The sequence below is a fragment of the Lactuca virosa genome, chromosome 3 (genome assembly GCF_052849685.1).
Source record: "Lactuca virosa cultivar CGN04683 chromosome 3, Lactuca_virosa_CGN04683_v6, whole genome shotgun sequence".
Lineage (NCBI taxonomy): Eukaryota > Viridiplantae > Streptophyta > Magnoliopsida > Asterales > Asteraceae > Lactuca > Lactuca virosa.
In genome coordinates, this window is record NC_136428.1 from 55,558,546 (window position 1) to 55,576,749 (window position 18,204).

General features: G+C 34.9%; 2 protein-coding genes across 2 annotated transcripts; both read right to left on the bottom strand.

Annotated features, from left to right (window-relative positions):
• Window positions 1–354: 354 nt before the first annotated feature.
• ENP (Phototropic-responsive NPH3 family protein) lies at window positions 355–2,608 on the bottom strand. Its single transcript, XM_079084570.1, has 3 exons — window positions 2,367–2,608; window positions 2,212–2,281; window positions 355–2,102 (listed from the first exon to the last, which is right to left on the bottom strand). Exons 1-3 carry the CDS (start codon window positions 2,432–2,434, stop codon window positions 480–482), a joined length of 1,761 nt encoding a protein of 586 aa, XP_078940696.1. The 5' UTR covers window positions 2,435–2,608; the 3' UTR covers window positions 355–479.
• Window positions 2,609–13,544: 10,936 nt separating this feature from the next.
• LOC145163532 (uncharacterized) lies at window positions 13,545–14,018 on the bottom strand. Its single transcript, XM_079082368.1, has one exon. It carries the CDS (start codon window positions 14,016–14,018, stop codon window positions 13,545–13,547), a length of 474 nt encoding a protein of 157 aa, XP_078938494.1.
• Between the last annotated feature and the right edge of the window lie 4,186 nt (window positions 14,019–18,204).

Genomic DNA, 18,204 nt, shown 5'->3' on the forward strand with positions numbered 1-18,204 from the left:
GATGTATATTTATTTGTTTTATCATAAGATAATAACCTTTTTATCTAAGATTATATTATGTTATAATAATCTTAATCATCTTCTATTAAAAAGTAAAAAAAATAACAAAATAAAATTATGAATTATTCAAGTTTCATTTATTAAAATAATATTAGATTTTTATAGTTTTCTTATTTTATCAATTTATTTTCATTATCTATCTAATAAAGTCCTATTAAATTTATAAATTAAAACTAAAATTTGATATGAATTCAAAATAAAATATAAAATTCGAACTAAGAAATTTTAAAATCTAAACATAAAGGATAGAAACTGAAAAGAATGTTCCATGTTCAAAAAACTAAGTTGACCACCTTTACCAAAACACGTCCAAATTTACTACATTATCTTATTTAATATCAAACACGCCGATACCGATTTGTTTGCACTTTGCGGAAACCCAATTACAATTACACTGATTCAGAAAGCTAATTCGCATTTCAAGAAATGGAAAACCTCTGTTTTCTTGACGATGAACCAGAGGACTTGGTTTGTGAACTTCCAGATGTCACGGTGCTCTTGCTCTCCCCGTGACTCCTCCTCTGCCCCATCCCCACCACCCAAAATCTATCCAGGATCCGCCGTGAACGGGACGGCACCAGCTGCCGGATACCGCCGCGGCTCATCACCTGCTTCTCTAAATCACCGTCGTCGTTCATCTTCATCCGTGAAGGTGTTCTCAGAGATTTCGAGCGTAGAGGCACTTTAATTTCCCAGTTCTGTTCAACCGGTTCCTGTTTGGTAAGAGCTGCAAGTTTGACGGCGGAAGTCACTCGAGCCTGCTCGTGGAACAGGATTTGCACCACCATCCGCAGCGGAAGCCGGTCGTTTTGTGCTGCGTGGGAGGATGCCTTTGACGTTAACTTTTTGACGTCAATCAACTCACAAACCTTTTTCTTTTCTTCTTTGATCAAACTTGGGTGCTCCTTCAAGTAACTGTCAATGGCGCCGTACAGTCCGTCGTGAACTGGTCTTGCGGAGTCAGGGATTGATCGTGATAACGTCATGAAAGCAGAGAGCGTCAGGTTTTTATCACGACCGACTTCTGCAAGGTACCCATCGATCAGACGGCCGACGGTGGTGCAGCGTCGAGGGTTTACCAAAACCAAATCGTTCGTTTCCTCTTCTTCGTCAACACTCTTCGTCTTCAAAAACCGATCAACAAGGAACTGCACAAGCTCAACGTTGTAGACCGTGGTTTGAGGATGCTCGGCCGGAATCAACAGATCATGAACAGATGCTTCATCGAGCATCAAACTAACATTTCTGATCAAATCGTCACGTATCAATGGATCAACTCCGACGAGAATCGAGACCTTAAGTAGTTTCAGTAAGAAACTGCATGAACAATCGACTCCTTTATCCAGAGTTAGTAAGAAAATCATTGATTCAACCAGTGATTTGTACTTTTCAACATGAGCGTCATCAGATTCGAAAGGGTCATTACAGTCCGGCAACCACATCAGGCAATACGTCTTCAGCGCCTCTCCGATAACGTCGCCTTCCACTTTTCCCTTTGATATAACAGCCAGCATCACGCGTTTATAGACATCGATGTCCAGTTCACACAGATCTTCAGCCCACCAATCCTTCGGTACAGAACCAACCTCGGCGACTCTGTTCGTTGCAGCGAGTTTACGATTGTAAGTATAAGACCAGTTAACATACGAAGGATCAATAGCTGTTTTTGATGCAATGGACTCGATACACCTCGTCGTGATCTCTATATCTTCCGACCATTGTTGAAGAGCCGTGGTGGTTTGCAGCACAATGATGGAGTCTTTCCAGCTACGGAGAACGCTCGATTTGAGAAACACCTCGATTTTGAATATTAAGTTTCCTTTATCTATATCCTCCGTCATCTCGAGGTACTCCGCCGCGCAACGGGCGGCGACGACGTTGTAAGGACTGAGAGAAACCGTCGTTCCATAGCAGAACTTTGCACAGATCTCGAAAGCTTTAGGTCCACCAGGAAAATCGACAAGATGAACGACGTCGGAATCCTCTTCGCTTGCGCTCAATGCCAGCTTTTGCAATCGATTGCTCTTCGACAAAAGCGGAAACTACAACAGAAACAGAAACTGAAAAGCTTGACAGTAGGGCTCATTCAACATGTCTATTAAAATACAAGAAAAAATTCAACGCTGAAGTCAATGGTGTCATAATTATTACCTTGTGAAGATAAAATTTTACTTCATCAACTGTGACGGTGAAATCCGTCTCCAGTTCAGATGAAACACACCTGAAACCGTAAACAAATTAACGCATTGTCCTCAATCTAATCTAAGAAGAGACATAGAAGAAGGAGAATGAGGTATTATTGATACCTGATGGAGTTGGATTCATGATCGGCTTGAAATGTATCGGGCTTTGAACCTAGCTTCATGAACTTCATCTTCTTTGGGTGAAATTGGGGGAGTAAGTGCGTGGTGGTGGTGGTTAAAGGGGGTGGTGGAAAGGCGTAGTAATGATCTCATTGATGATGCCATTATGCCTGACAGAATTATCCAACCACCCATCCACGACAACGCGCCGCCGTCCTCTGTCCTACTCTCTGCACCTATGATATTTTATTTACTTGTCTCCTACTTTTCGTACCATCATTCATTAACGTTTTAGAATTAACGTTTTGGAGCATCTCCATCCCCGTTAAATGGAACATGAATTTCTCACGCCAGTTTCAGGTTAAATTTCACGGTACATCTGTTATAAATTTATGCACCGATTCATTCTCATTTCATGTATTTTATGGTTATTTAGGGCATATTAGGGTTGGCTTATATTTGGATAAGAGTATATATATGCATTATATAGTATATTTTAATGAGGTGACATGATTGGTATTCAATGAAATAATGGTCTTGGATCTTTTAATAAGATTTTTTTAATTGATTTTTTTTTCTAAATATGTCTTAGAGCATCCAAATGCAATATTTTATTTTGAAAAAAACTATGAAAAGCTTTTCTTAGATTGTGTTTGACTTGTCAACTAGCTTATAAATTAGTTTATTTTTCTAAGTTTTTTAAGATTATCATGTTTGTCAAACTAAAAAATAGCTTATAAGCTAGATTTTTATAAAACTATTTAGATTAGCTTTTTAGGAGGTTTTTAAATTTTTTCCAAATATATCTCTTAATTAATTATAAAAATACATTCTTATAAATATCTTTTTATGTCATTTTATATTTTCAATTAGTTTTACTAAACACTATTTTTTATCAGCTAGTTTTTCAACATTTGCTAGCTTTTTATTTAACAGTTAGCTTTTCAGTTAACAATTAACTTTTCAACTAGTATGTCAAACATACTTTTATAATATGAGATTTTTCATTCAAAAAAATTTCAAAGAAACTTGTTAATTAACAATAGTATGTCAAACATACTTTTATAATATGAGATTTTTCATTCAAAAAAATTTCAAAGAAACTTGTTAATTAACAATTTTTTTCATAGAGCTTTTCCAATAAACTAAAAAGAAATAATAATATAAATAGGTTTAATATAACACATATGAAAAAAGCATTCCAATTTTGGACAGGTCATGACGATTACATGAAATGATTTTTTTTCTTTTTCTTTTTGTGAAAAAACATTTCTCTTGTGGATACTAATTATTTTTTTCATGAAAAAACTGGTAGAGTTGTATGAATAATAGATAGAAGATGTGACAATTCATTAAACTCAAAATTGTTCATTACATTGTGGAAGCCTTCAACAATATGACACAATTTCCGAACCCAACATATAATGGTACCGACCCTATTCAAACTTCACTAATTGATTTGGTCTTTCGCTTTACATTTGGTATTAGGTCCAACATTTTACCATGGTATGCAAAAGACAACTTCCATTCCCAATACCAATTTCTTGGAAATAAAAAAAAAAAAAAAATTCACCCCTAAACTTCTCCATAATAAAAAAAACCACAATTCCAAAACTGAAGGTATTTATGGTTTATTAATGGTTGTATTTAATATTAGTATTTTGGGTGTACATTTGGCTCTACAACTTGTACTCTAACCATTTGGTCTAGTATTGCAAAAATCGGAATACGCGGGCGATTAATCGAAATTGGGTAGGGGCCGAGGCGCCTAACTAGGAATCAGCCAAAAAAACTCGAAATCGGTCAAAATCGATAAAAATCCCTAAAATCAATCAAAATCAGAATCGGTAAAAATCGGAAAAACTCGGAAATTTCTAACTTTTTTAGAAAACCTATAATTGTTATTAATATTTATCTATTTTGTTATAATTTTTAATAAACTTGTTATATTTGTTATATATATTAGGTTATAACCTTTAAAATCCACGGTTTAACAACTTAAAATAGCTAAAATAATACATAGTATAATAATTGATTTGTTAAAAAAATAAACAAAAAAATTTAAATCTATAAATATAAATAAAAAATAAAAAATAAAAAAAAGGAATAATATTTACTTATTTAGATTGTAAATTAACATTTTAATGAGAGATCAAATTATCGATCATTAAAATTTGATATACTCTAGATAACAACCACAATCATGCATGGTAGTACCCTTAATGTTTTTCTAAAATTGCTAAAACATAAGGTAATCCAACAAAGCTACATGTACATACTTTCCAAATCAGTCCAACTATTTGTTTTCCAAATTGGTTACAACTCAAATGTTATCTACACTGCACAATAGTTCATGCACAATAAATCACATCCACTGCACAAATTCCCGCTTTCAAAAGTAGTTAATAAAAACCTCAAACTTTTTCTAGTAAAATTTAAAGTCCTCTAGGAACATTGAAGCACAACCAAGATTTATCATCCTTTATAACTCATAGTTCATGAAATTTCTATGATTGCATAACCTTTTTAGAGTACAATGTTGCATGTAACAAGACAAAATAAAAGTAGGATGCTAAATATTAGAAAGAAGCATGTTATTGTTGATTTAAAATAACAATCGAATGTTACTTTTACCTGAAAAGTGAAAGTAGCTTGCTATTTGTGGCTTAGAAATGAATGTATCATACATTATTGGCTTGAAAATGAAAGTACAATGCACTCTTTTTACCTTAAAAATGAAAGTAGCATGATATTTTTATCCTAAAAATAAAAGGAACTCTTATTGTTCATTTAAAAATAAAAGTAGAATGCTACTTTTCATTAAAAAAGAAAGTAACGTGCTATTTTCACTTAAAAAAGAGAGCATTATATTATTTTTCCATAAAAATGAAAGTAGCATGCTATTGTTAACTTAATAATGAAAGCGCCATGCTATTTTTCCTTAAAAATAAAAGTAGGATGCCATTTTTGCCCTAAAAATGAGAGTAACATGCAATTTTGTCCCTAAAAATGAAAGCAGCGTGTTATTTTTGGTTTAAAAAGAAAAATAGAATGTCATTTTTGCTTAAATATGAAGGTAGCGTGTTAGAAATGAAAGTACCATGCTATTGTTGGCTTAAAAAAGAAAGTAACATGCTATTGTTGGCTTAAAATGAAAGTAACATGCTATTATTGGCTTAAAAATGAAAGTATCATGCTCTTTTTTACCTTAAAAATGAAAGTTGCATGCAACATGCCATTTTTTCTCTAAAACAATAAAAGTAGCATGTTATTCTTGGTTGAAAAATAAAGTATTTTTCCTTAAAAATGAAATCAACATCAGCACATAATTACACGATTGTGATAAATGTGATGTTAAAGAGATCAACACTGCACACACTTAAACTACTTCATGTAGCAAAGGAAACTTGAGGCTTATAGTGTATGTATAACATACACAACTTTTAAAGTGGAACGTTAATGAATCATAATCTATAACACATTTGGTAGGCAAGAAATAAAAAGGAAGTAATTAATAAAAATCTAACAGATCTTAAATTTTAATATATCAAAATACATATAATTAAATTTTTATTTCTATTTAAATCAATATACGTATAGTAAGGGTATTTTCAATCTTTTAATAAAAATAAAATATTAGAAGTGAACTCCTTCAATCATCCTCCAAAAATAATAAAGTAAAACACATGGAATTTAAAGTTTCTATAATCTGGAAACCAAACACACTCCAGCAAATGGCATCTTAACATGCAATTATGCAAAACAGATACGCCCCACGAGGCTTTTTGTTCAAAAAATGTTTTAGGAGGAAAAGAGCCTGAAAAAGTAATTAAAATATGAGGGAACTAAGATTTGGATGATAACAAAATTTGAATAATTTTTAAAAATTCACTTATAAATATTTTTTTATCCCAAAATCTATATCATTTGGGTACTTTGATTTTCTAATAAAAAAAGTATGATCGAAACCACATTCTTTCCATCCACCCTTAGTAATAGTAGAATCCATCAAAAATGAATTTGAATGATTCCATTGATATTAAATTTCGTCCATTTGCGACCAAATACGACATGAGAGGATATCTAAAATTCCAATTCCATTACATATTTTCAACCAAAAACACCCAATTATAATAATGAAAGTTGCTTTGTATAGCATTTTACTTTCATTCCTTTCTTTTGCAGCATCTCAAGGAAGAAAATAGTTGAAAGTGCAATGTAATAAAAAGAAATGAAAGTAGGATGCTATAATACGTAAATAAATGGAAGCACATTGTTGTATTTATTTGCATTTAGAATTATATTTTTATAGATATAGATATTAAAAGGATAGAGAAACCTCAATTGTCATCTAATATGAAGTTCTTTTGCAAGATTTTATGTCATTCAATTCGATTGGTTGTGTAAATAAATAATGTTACATTTAATAAACATAAAAAATAATCATTTAAAGGATAAAAAATGAGTTGCGGATACCTTTGCCAACCCAAAATCATCAAGCTTTGTGTTCAGACGTTAAAGAACATGTCACACCCCAAAACCGGAACGGCGGAAACGTTCTGGGGTGGAGGACGTCATGTACAGTATCATAACAATGCATAATAGTAAAGACAAGCAACAACATCCATTGCATTAACATAATAGTTTTAATACAAGTGTGTTATGTATAGTATGTAAGACACCAAAATGAATTATCAAAATAAAAGATGAGTCTTGTATGTGCTCATTCTTCTCAAAAGCTTCATCGGTACCTGTCTACTGATGACCTGAGAATACAAGTTATTTTGAAAGGGTTTATCAGCATAAAGCTGGTGAGTTCATAAGTTTTTAGTGTTATTGCTTGTATAAAAATGTTTGTAACAACGTAGTGTAAATGTAGTAATTGATTCCAAATGTTTGTAAATAGTGTACTCCCTAGAAAATCCTATATTTTCCAGTAAAATGTAGTCTTCTACCAAGACCCGACTGTTTGTATGTTTGTTCTTTTTGCAACAGTAAGGGTTTTCCCCAGTGAAACTATCAGTATGAAAATATAGTTTTAGATTTCACTCATGAAAGGTGATTACAAAATAAATGTATTAGGGGAAAATAATGTTTTTCCTCAGCAGTGATACTGCTGGTCATAAAGTGATAAAATACAGACTCCAGGTAGTACTAAATGTACAGTACCCCTCGGGGAGTCTAAGGTAATGAAAATGTAGACTCCAGGTGGTATTAAATGAACAATACGCCTTGGAGAGTCTATTTTGCCTTTAATTCTTAATTGGTTAATTAAAGGGTTGAATGTGAACTCGTATGTAACCATGCTGATCGACGGCTGAATAACTGATGACCCTCCAGGTCGTATGTAGTGAGGTAACATTCTGTCACCCCTTGGCCTTATCGGCTGGGACTGTAGCTAGCAGTCGGGATGTGGGAGTGTCTGTCCCGTATAGATCTATACACATAATGCCCGCTCTCCCTCCAGGAGACTCTGGTTACAAAGTGATACCACAATGAAGTGTCGTATCGAGAAGTAGTATGTCACATTCGGTTTATAGTATTCAAAAGTTTGTATAGTATGTCATAGTGTAGTGATGTTTTCTCTTTACTAGTATATAGTATGTTCTCTTGTATAGTGTATAGTATGTATTGTTTTCTCGATGTAGTACTTATGTAGTGACTCGTAAATGTACTGACTCTTGTATGTATCGTTGTAGTAGTAATAGTGAGTAGTAAATCCCTTAACTATACCTATTATAGTTAAATAGTAATGTTGTTTGTATGCCTTCATTACACAAAGGCATTGAACTGAAGTGAAAGCTTTTATATCTAACACATATACATATGATATATAACTAAGAGTTCAACGACATTCGGACAAATAACAGGATACCCTAAGTCCACAACCAAACAAGGAACAGGAAATAAGGTGAGCTATCAGTCCTAAGTCCTTCAAGTCTTACTTATATAAATATATTAGTGTAGATATGAGTTTGAAAACAATGCAAGTTTGAAAGAGTCTGGAAACAGTTTTAGTATCTAAAAGTTTAATAAAAGGTTTTGAAACGCTTGAAAACCATAATTTTGATAGTAACTTGAAAGTAGTAGTAAATCTTTCTGTTTGTTCTAGTCATTAATCACATGTGATTAAATCAATAACTAGAATATTTCAACTTGTATTCCCCCCCCCCCATAAAAGCATTTAAAATCATTTCAAAGGTTGATTAAGGGGTATGAACTCACCTGTAGTGAGTGGTTTGGATGGAAGTGCCGGACAGGATGCTAAGTGTCAAGTGAAGACTTGAACACACACACGGATCCTATTTAACATGTAATGACACATATATGTATCTAATTAGTCATTTAACAACTAATTAATAAAGTAAGGACACCCTAAAACATGGATAACACTTTGATTCAAGTGCTAGGAGTATTAAGGGGTTGCATCTAAAGAGAGTATGACCTCACATTGGAGTTTACTGCCCATATGGTAACACCACATGAGTTTACGGTTTATGGTCATTTCCCCCATGAGTTTACGGCCGTAAACTCATGGTAATTAGTACCATTGTGTGTTTTAGGGTCTTACAAGTCAAGGTTAAGCATCCTATGATCAAGTCCAAGCCTTAGGAAGTAATAGTGGCACAATTTGCACCAACTTTTAGAGTTTACGGCCCATGGTCATAACCCCATGAGTTTACGGCCGTAAACTCATGTGTGCTTGATTCTTTTGTTTGTTTAAGGTGCTATACTCCTCAAATAAGTGATCTAGACTTGGTTCCAAGGCTTTAGAAGGGACTAGGGCTCATAATGGCCCCCTTATTAGGGTTTATGGTCCTAGTGGGTTTACGGCCGTAAACCCATGGTAACTCCTACCATTTCGTGGTTTAAGGTCCTTAGCTCATGCATGCAATGTTCTAGTCCAATATCCAAGCCCTAGAATGTAATGGTGGCACATATGCACCACCTTATGGTGTTTACGGTCCAAGGAGATTGCATTGGCCGTAAACCCATGTGTTCTTGGGTATTCTTGATGTTTTTCAATGGTTTAACAAGCATTCTAAGCAAATAACTAGTTAGGAGGAGTGTACTTACTTATAGGAAGCTTGTAAGAGTGTTTAAGGTCCAAGAACACTAGTGTGTGTTCTTGGTGTTCTTGGTGTTTTGAAGAACACTTGAAGATCTATGAAAAAGACAAGATTTCATTGATGAAATCATGTATAACTACTAGATGAAGTGTTATAAAAACAAATCAAGAGAAGAAACACTTACATTTTTGGAAGATTGGAAGAAATATGTTATGATACTTGAGAGAGAAATGTGGGTGTTCTTGAGCTTGGAAGTGAGAAGTGAGGAAATGAGGAGTAAACTCATGCCTTAAGCATGAGTTCACGGCCAAGAGGAGTTTACGACCCAAACTCCCAAAGTTTGGCCGTAAACACCTTCTTATGGTGTGAAATGTTTATTTGTTACGCATCACTCCTAGAAGATACTTCCTTTTATTTGTTCATTTGACGAATTTATAATAAAAACACCCAAACGGACTTTAAACCGGCTAAAAATTAGCAGAAATGAACTTGACTATTAATTGTAGTACTTGACTGTAGGGTTTGTACAAATAGAAATTTCGGGTTGTCACAGAACAAGACTGTAGAACAATGTTTTATATGTTGTCACATGTTCCATCTTTTTACCAACCTTTCATTGTAACAACCTGTTTTGAGTCGTTTCATAAATCTGGGGTCGTGACCCGAAGATCAAGTATCATAAAGCTTTGGGCTTTGGGAAAGAGAGGTTTAGACCCATTTAGATGTGGGTAATGTAGATTATGTGATCCAAGAGTTCGGTTTATGTTTTGGAGTCAAAGGGTAAAATGGGAAAAGTAGTGTTTCGGACTTCTTTTATGAATAAATAATTTTAGTTCAATGTATTTTAAGTCAAAAGTAATTAGATAGGTTTGTAGAGATCCTCAATACCTTTCTGTGGATATAAAGATCGTCGAAAACGGAGTTGGAAAGAAGAAGTTATGACCGTTAGAAGTTAGGAAGGTTTTAGACTTAGTCTAGTACGTTGGGCGTACTAGGGCATCCCTGGTACGTTGGGCATACGTTATCAGTGCCCAAACCCTTTTTTCGTGGTTTGAGCCCTATTTAAGCTCCTTAACTTCACCAAACTCATTCCATTCTCAACCTCCACCTCTCCAACACCCTCACTTGAAAACCTTAACCCTAGTTTGAGCTTTTTGAGCAAAAGAAGGTGTGTTTGAGTGCTTTGGAGTGTTCTTGGTGCATCTTGGAGAAGAAGGAGCTCTTTGGAGAAATGTTGGTTGCATTGGAGCTTGTAGATCTAGACTTTGTTCACCTTGATCTTTAGAGGTATAAAACTTGAATCTTGATGATGCATTTGTTAGATCTAGCTAGTTTTGGGTGTTATGAGCCTTTGGTCACTTTAGTGCATAAAGTTTAGATCTTGAAAGTTTGTGACCTTGTTATGGATAAAGTTGGAAACTTTATCCATCTAAAAATAATATTTATTTAGATCTAAAGGTTTGAGACTTGGACTTAATTGATTAAGTTGAAAAAGATGCACTTGTGGTCCCTTTGAGACTTAAAGACTAGATGTTGGTTGTTTGGACCATTCTATTGGATAAATTTGGAAACTTTATCCATTATGGAGTATTAGGAACCATAAAAATGTAATCTTGGACCTTAGTTTCCTTCCATGCATGAGCTTGGATGTCTTAATGAGTTAATGAGTTAAGGTTTTTGGTCTTGAGCACTTAATAGCCATGCAAGACCATAAAGTTGGAAACTTTATGGTTAAGGAAATCATTTGAGGACTAGATCTAGAATTTGGATGAAAGAGCTTAAGGGATTAAGCTCTTAATAGAAGGAAATGATTATTGAATGTACGTTGGGCGTACGTTCTGGTATGCAGGGTGTACGAGGTCAACACCTCGTTTATGGTCAAGGTGGTGGTTGTCGAGGCCAACAAAATTAATAACCCTAAATATTTTACACTAAAATAGTGTATAGTGGTAAAGGGGTCGAATCCGCGGAGATTGGTTCAATTTGTCACTCAACGGAAATCTCTTTGCAAAAATACTTGTAAAATGAAAATAAAAATAAAAATGGGGGTTTTGTTCTTTTGAAATACTTAAAATAAAACTAGAGTTAAACTAAGATTTAAATAGACAATTCAACAAAAATAAGAATTTGATGTAAAACCAATAAGAGAGAAATGGTTGACTTAAGGGTTCCTCGCTTGAACATTTGGTGAATATATCATTAGAATCCAATTGTGCAATACTTGTTTTAAATCTTTAATTTGGCTATAGTGATCCAAGAAGCTTGAGATTACCTAGACTTTTCTTAGTTGTTAAAATGGTTAGAGAAGCTCATAACAATTTCCTTAGTCAAAGTCACAATTTCCATTAAGCATGTAATTAGTGAAAGTCAACTTGCATTAAGAACCAAAAAGTCACCAAATCTAAGAGGAGTCAAATGCTTTCACTACCATGTTGGAGAAAATGTTTTTATAATTGTGTGAAGTAAAACCAACATAAAAATCATTTGTTGCTTGCTAATTTGAGGATCCTTCGCTTAATCAAGAAATTAACCAACTAATCACCACAAGCACATTTAAACTCATGAATAACATACAAGTAGTAATAAGATGTTAAAACACAAAACATTCTCATAAAGATTCAAGAACAAGTTCATAGAGTCTTCAACATTCAACAAACATTCAAAGGATTTCACCAAAGTCAACCAAGTTTAGTTTAGCCTAGCATGGCTAAACTCAAGAAACTAAAGCTAAAGTAAAATGTACCAAACATGTAGCAAGATTTAAAGATGAAAAGATGATATTCTTCAAGTGTTCTTAGCCTTCAAAATCTCCAAAAACTCCAGAGAAAGTGCTCCGAATTCGAATATGCAAAAGTGTTGAAAAGTGGCACACCAACCTTCCCCATATAGACTTCCAATTGAAATTCTGAAATTTCCCATGCAGTACCGTGTGCGGTCGTGCAGCCCTGCGCGGGTGGTATCTGAATGTGGCTTCTTTGAGTATTGAGCCTCCACAACCTAGCCCATTGGCCCAGTTTGAGTTCGATCAGCTTCTAGCCCATTTTTCTTCAAGTTCTTTTTATTTTAAGCCCAATATGGCTTCTCCAAATGATCCATAGCTCATGTAATCACCCGATCATTAATCTCCGCATGCTCGAACATTCTTCCATTTCTTGCAAATTTAAAGCTTATTTCTTCCAAGCCTTGTTTGGTGGTCAACCCAACAAATAAAGGGATAAAATAATAACAATAAAAACACAAGTCACTACTACTACGTACACTAAATATAGTATAGAGTAAGCAGGGTCGGTCCATAGAAATACGAGACTTCTTATTTAGCCATGTTCTTACACACCATACAGTCAATGTTAAAAGTGGGGGGGGGGGGGTTATGTATGACTTCAAATTAAACTTCATAAAAAAATTAATACTAAAATTCAAAAAGTGAAAGACATTTCTGATTTTGATTCTTATACATGTGTTATGTTGTAAAATGTAATGTGACTATAATTCATGTTCAATCTAGGTTGGTAATTTAGATATTAATAAGCTCTAATATCCAAGTTAACAAAAGTGTATCATTCAAAATATGTTCTTCAAATAAAACTTCATTTGGTTGATTCAATTAAATAAACTCTTGAATCAAATCACTAAATGACATTAAGTTCTTGCAAAGGCATGCATTACACGACTCGTGTAATGTTCTGAGAAACGCACCGAAAATTTTCTTATTTTCGCACCCGCTCACTTCCACTCTTCATAAAAATTATTTTTAGACTCCCCTAATTATTCTAAGAACCTTGGAACACAAAAACTTGAAAGAAAACGTCCAAACGAAAATTTTACAAAAATGACCAAAATACCCCCGAGTTGCCTCTCAGGTAGCTGCGCTTGTTTAAAGTCGGTGGCTCGACATGGACCCCAATGATTTGTCAATCTTGGTACTTTGGATATGCTACCTCCTCCAATTCCTCATTTTTAACTTCAAATCATTCATAATAAGGCTTTAAACGATGTCCATTGACCTTAAAAATCTTCCCGGTTTTTTCACTTGTGATTTCTATTGCACCATGCTCAAAAATATTAGTGACAACAAATGGTCCCACCCAACGGGAACTTAATTTACCAGGAATTAATTTGAAACGGGAGTGGTAAAGTAATACCTTTTGACCTTTTCAAATACCTTGCGAGAAATCATCTTGTCATGGTATGCTTTTGTCTTTTCTTTGTAAAGAACTTCATTCTCATATGCTTCATTGCAGATCTCCTCAAGTTCTTGTATGTCAAGCTTTCTCTTCTTTCCAGATTCATTTAAATCCATATTGAATTGCTTGACCGCCCAAAAGGCTCTATGCTCCAACTCAACGGGTAATCGACATGGATTTCCAAAAACAATGTGGTATGCAGACATCCCAAATGGAGTGTGGTATGCCCACAAAGCATCATCAAGACGGGCACTCCAACCTTTCCTTGTTGTATTGACAGTTTTCTCCAAAATACCTTTGATTTTTCGATTGCTCACTTCGACTTGTCCATTTGTTTGTGGATGGTATGTTGTGGAAACTTTATGAGTAACACCATACTTCTTGAAGACACTTCCAAGCATACGTGGTGGTTGTCGAGGCCAACAAAATAAATACCCTAAATAATACACACTAAAATAGTGTATAGTGGTAAAGGGATCATATCCACGAAGATTGGTTCAATTTAAATCTCTATGTAAATCACTTGTTCAAGTACTTATAAAACAAGAGTAAAAGTAAAATGGGGGGGGGGGTTTAATCTTTTTGATTTCTTGAGAGAATTAAAACTAAGCTAGAATGTAAATATGACAAGTAAATAAGTAAATGATTTGATTAAGTTCAATGAAGTAAAGTTGGTTGATTTTGGGATACACTACATGGATGACATAGTTGACTTATCATTAGACTAGATGGAACAACACTTGTGAATTAATTTAACTTGGCTATAGCAATTCATAAGCACAAATTACCTCAACTCTTCATTATTATTTAAATGGTTAGAGGAGCTCTTAACACATTCCCTTAATTAAAATCACAAAATCAATGAAGCATATAATCTTGTGAAAATCAATTAGCTTTAAGTTCTAAGAGTTACCAAGTCCAAAAGATAATCAAATGCTTACATTATCATTATGGAGGAAACATTTTCATGGTTTAAATGAAATGAAAACAAATATAGAAACCATTTGTTGCTTACTAATTTGAGGGCCCATTACTTAACCAAGAAATTAGTCAACAAAAATAAGCATTCATTCATCAAAGCTCATGATCAAGGATAAATAAACACAAGAAGATATTTGACTAGAAAACACTTCCATAAACTTCAAACACAAGATAGCATAAGTCTTCAAAACAACCAATCATCCATGGGCTAAACCCTAATCAACCAAGTATAAGTCTAGCCAAGCATAGCCAAAATAAAAGAAATGCAAAGTAGTTTAGAGGTACCAAACATTATTCAAGTTGCAAGATGAAATGAAATTACACCAATCTTCTAATCTTTTAAACTTTTTCACAAGATAATTCAAATCTAAATTACAAATAATCAATCTTTATCTAATAAAACAAAAGATTATCTAAATTTTGACAATTATCTTCTATTTTGGTAAGGATAATCACCCAATATCAATAAAAATCGGATTTTATGAATTAAAAACGTTTATGGTAAGTATCCCAAGCCAAAACAGCAACAAAAGGACCATGCTCATAATCGGGTCAAGTACATACCAAAATAGTTATGGACTTGGACACTAATCCAACAGTCTCCCACTTGGATAAGTCTAATAACTATTTTGCATAACTTCAGAACCTGATCAGCAATCGTAGCTTTCAAAAGCCGTTGTCAACTCTGATCTTATCAGATACGCGTGTCCTTTAGATAAGGGATCATATATTCCTCCATTCTACAAGATATCGTATAGACACAAGACATGGATTTAAATCATTCTCTCTGTCTATGTATTGTTTCCCGACTTCCGATTCATGACGACTGACAACAGACTACAATTGGACACATCAACTTAGTCCTGGCTTGGCCAAGCGCTTAGGTGTCATCACTAAATCATCGAGGGGCCCACAGATATCGCTTTTATCCCACTTTGGGTAAAAGGAATGGATAAACTTCGACTCAAATGCTCGCTTGCATTTACTGATCGAATCACACACAACAATATGTAGGATGAATTAAGGAGAGAAAGGTTTAATTATGATTTATTAATATATTATAAGAATAATATATTAAAGGAGAAATCATATTGTTTAATTAATATTAGTCAAGAATTAATAAAGAATTAATTCTGTGGCTAAAAGAGATTAATTAAACTTAGGGGACTGGAATTGTAATTATAGGATAATTGCAATTGGGCTATGGATTACCTTGGAATAATAGGTTGGACGAATTCTATGGGGAAGCCCATTAGAAATCGCCCAAGGCATGTTCCAGAAGGGGTCCATGGGCTGCTTAGGGCTTAAGCAGTCAAATTAGGGTTTCCTTGTTGGATAACCCTAATAGCCTAAGTATATAAGGAACCCTTGGGCACCAAAAACGTGGCTAACACTTGGATTAGGGTTTCCAGCCATTTTTGGTGCCTCCTCTCTCTTCTCTCCTTCATCCAATTGCTTAGTGGTGTTTGTGACTCCATTAGAGGTGCAACACTTGAGGCACTAAGCTTTCTGAAGCCAATCAAAGCAAGGAATTGATTGTTATTACTATATAACAATCAAAGGTAATTACTAAACCCTTATTTCAGTTCTTTTTTGATAGATCTAGGGTTTATAGCTTTGGATATTCAATTTCATGTTCATTAGACAAACTAGATCCAAAAGCTATTAGGGTTTGCATGTACACCATAGGAATGTTGTATTGCTCGAAACCCATCAGAACTCCATTCAAAATCTTTAGTAAATAGGGGGATATTTCCGGATCTAAAAGCTGGCCAAAAGTAATACACCAACCTTCCCAAAGTAGAGACTCATGCCAAAAACCCGGACCCTTCACAGCACGATCCACGCGAACCGTTTGTGGATCAACACGGACCGCGTGGCTCTCGCTTAATGGGTGCCTTGGCCCATTTAATTAATATACCAGCCCAATCTTTTCATTAATATCTCAACCCATTTGCACAATTTCTTGGGAGCCCAATTATGCTTTTCCAAAGCCTTCAAAGATGATCCAATGCTCCTTTAATCTTCCTTAGCTCGAGTCCTCGTCGTCTCGTCCAAAAATTAAGTCCAACACGCTTCTTGTTTATATTAACACCAAGCCCAATCGCACCATTTCAAGTCCACAAGCAAATCGCAAGCCTCCAATAACCCTGCACTCCTTCCATACCTCCAATGACAAATATTCTTCGGTAAATCCTGTAAATAAGCTCAAAAGACTGGAAAGCAGCCGATAAAGGAGAAAAATAACAAAAAGAGAAAATATGCATGAAGATTAACTAAAATGAGATGGTTTTAACTAAAAATAAACTATGAAAAGAAGTAATAAAATGAAACTATCAATACGATTGAAAAAATGTGAACCACAATCACTGATTACGGCTTTTGGAACACCAAATCTAAAGATGTTAGCCTTCAAGAAATCTATCACAACTTTGAATCGTTAGTACAGGTGACTTTTGCTTCCACCCACTTAGAAACATAATCCACAGCCAAAAGAATGTAAGTAAACCCCGAAGGTGATGGGAAAGGTCCCATGAAATCAATGCCCCAAACATCGAAAATTTCACAAACTAAAATGGGATTAAGGGTGTGGCAACCCGAACCCCTTTTCTAGTTTCCGTTAATTAATTTCCGTTAATAAAATTTTATTTTATCGGGTTCCGTCAACTTCCTTCGGTTTGGAAAATCATTTAATTATACATTTTGAGTTCTATATTCGAGTCGGAACCAAAACCACGCAAAATTTCGGGAATTCCTTCGAACAAGACCGAGTTCACAGCCTGACTTGGGTTCACGGCCTGACTTGGGTTCACGGCCGTACACCCGTATACGGTCGTACACCCGTATACGGACAATGTCGGGTGGACCCCACCTCCGACCAACGAAAACCCCTATAAATACGAGACCCTACCCCTCATTTACACTTTTCTGGCCGAACACCCTCTACTTCTCTCTCTGGACTCTTGATCGTACACCCCTAAAGCACCTTTATTCTTCTGTAAAACATCGAAAAACACCATTGGGAGTTCATTTCGGATCACCTAGGACACGTTTTTCATCGATTCCAGCACCCTTGTTCTTGAGTGTACGGCCGTACACCTTCAAGTTCATTGACCGTACACTCATTCACGACCGTACACCTTCAAAGGCCGTACACACCCCCCCCCCCCTCAATAGGCAGTCTACGGCCGTACACTCCCTTTCACGGCCAAACACACTCCCTGAGTGGTACATTAGACTAAAAACCCGCTTTCCTCGACTCAATCAAGTCCCGGTAACATTCCTTAACCGAAAACAAGTGTTTTTCTAACACTTTATCTAACGAAATCACTAATTTAGATACATATATGTAGTTAATTGTTATTAGGATTCCGTTAAGTGCCACACTACAACTCGAGGGTCTTCATTCCAATTCGTTGATTCGACATTTGCACACAACTAACAGTGAGTTCATACCCCTACGCTTTTATGATTTTTAATGTTTTCAGGGGGGGGGGGGGATACAAGCCAGACATAATTGATTTTAACAAGTTTAAAAGTTATGCAATTGATACAGTCAAACGATTTCCACGTTTTATAAAATATTTAGATATTTTATCCCTTTTG